The 1,949-nt window shown below is 45.4% G+C and overlaps 1 protein-coding gene across 1 annotated transcript; it reads right to left on the bottom strand.

The window, feature by feature from the left end:
- Positions 1-1,949, bottom strand: LOC113781572 (UDP-glycosyltransferase 92A1-like). The gene has a single exon (XM_027327529.1). It carries the CDS (start codon positions 1,730-1,732, stop codon positions 116-118), a length of 1,617 nt encoding a protein of 538 aa, XP_027183330.1. The 5' UTR covers positions 1,733-1,949; the 3' UTR covers positions 1-115.

The following is a 1,949-nucleotide window of genomic DNA, read 5'->3' as shown; positions in this document are numbered from 1 at the left end:
TGTGTGGCAGACAATTTGCAATATACTACTCTCTTGGGCAGTCCATTATCAATCTGTCAAACCAATAGATATTACAAATGCTCATATGATCCGTCTCTTCATATCGATAATCTGCTTAATTCTTCTTGACTATAGCTTCAAGAAAGGACTTCAAAGCAGCCACTGAACTTGCTGGAAAACCATTCTTGAATCTGCTTCTTACCGCCACTGCTTGCTTGTGAACCTCTTTGTCATCCAGCAGAAGGTCAATACCTCCGATAATGCCATCCTTTTTGACCATTTCTTTTGGATCATCACCTGTCCGCAACATATGCCCCGCCTTCAAATGTTTTACGACCAATTTGGCATTATGAAATTGGTCACCCCTGATTGGCCAAGCCAAAATTGGGACTCCCCGGGCAATGGATTCCACTGTAGAATTCCATCCACAATGAGACAAAAATCCACCAAGAGATGGATGGCTCAAAATTAGCAGCTGTGGTGCCCATCCATTTATCACCAATCCTCTGTCACCGACATTCTCTTCCAACCCATGTGGATAGAAACCTTCTTCTTTAGTTTGTGAACCGGATTCATCACCTATAAGACCAGGTGGTGGACCGGTTCTTCCCGAATTCGGTGGAATCACCCATATAAACGGTCGGTTCAACTCCCCTAATGCATGGGCTAATTCCGCGTATTCCTCCAAGCTAGGCCCAACTTCACTACCAAATGACACGTAAATCACAGACTGATGTGGTTTTGAATCCATCCATTGAACCACCTGGTCTTCTGTGTAATTCGACTTTCGATTTAATCTAAATTCACCGTCATGTAAAATTGAACCGCTTGATTTCCAGTACTTTTCGGGCAAGAGCGGGCCCACACCGTAGACCGGTTTATCAGTCTGATCAGCGATATACTTGATAAACGGATGTTCCAGATCATTACACGTATTGAACAACAATGCGGACGAACCCTCCACCTCATCTAACCATCTCCGACTACTCCCGGCCCCAGGAGGAGGGAATTTCATCCCATTAGGTGGTCCATTCCCTCCATCTGGTCCATTCGGTCCAGCCATTGCTGGCCCACCTACATCTCCACCATGTCTACGTGGCCCATGCTCCTGCCTTTTAAGATCCGAATAACTCAGCTCCATGTCTTCCGGTAACCCATCAAACTTTCGGATCTCACCTGGTTTCATATCACCCACCTGAGCCTTCCAACCAGCATGTTCCATAGCAGCAGAGCAAGAACCAGAAGTAAGAAAAGAAACTGTCGGTATCTCAAACTTCACAAAAAACTCATTGCTCCAGCTCATGATCACATCAAGCACGGCACAAACGGGTCGGGTCTGACCCAACTCCCCGCACCTTTGAGAAAGGTATGCTTCAAGTCCACTTCCCATTTGCTGATGGTGGTGGCGAAGTGGTCCGGGTCCTGGGCCAAATCCGGGTCCGGTTCTCGATCCATCTAGCATTTCAGGCAGTGATGCTGGTGGTGGTGTCATCTCCGATGGTGGCGGCAGCGGAGGATGCGGTGGAGATGATGAAGGTGAGTTGGGAATTTCAACCACTTCAACCAAAGAAAGTCCCCTGAGAGAGGAGGGAACAGATGAAGATAGATTAGAAGGGATGATGAGGATGGCTTTGTAGTTATAAGATGAGAAATGCTTGCATAACTCCATGCATGGGAAAAGATGGCCTTGCCCAAAAAATGGTACAACCAAAATTTCTCCTCTAGCTTCCATTTTAGCAACTTCCTCCAAATATGCTTATGTTAAATCTTCAACCTGCAAAGATTTCATATTGTTTTTGGGTATTTATAGAACACAAGGAGGACACGGAAACTTGAAGCCAAAGCAAAGAATAACAAATTTTAGGATTCATACGTTTTCGCACAGTTAGTGTACTTAGGTTTGACTGTTTGGTTGGAAAGGGATGCAACATTAGTGTAGTATTTTGGAG

This window comes from Coffea eugenioides, chromosome 8 (genome assembly GCF_003713205.1).
Source record: "Coffea eugenioides isolate CCC68of chromosome 8, Ceug_1.0, whole genome shotgun sequence".
Classification (NCBI taxonomy): domain Eukaryota; kingdom Viridiplantae; phylum Streptophyta; class Magnoliopsida; order Gentianales; family Rubiaceae; genus Coffea; species Coffea eugenioides.
This window is presented reverse-complemented; position numbering and strand designations above follow the sequence as displayed.

Bases quoted from the DNA above. Each gene is read 5' to 3' on its own strand.
- LOC113781572 (XM_027327529.1), bottom strand. From the start codon at position 1,732: ATGGAAGCTAGAGGAGAAATTTTGGTTGTACCATTTTTTGGGCAAGGC.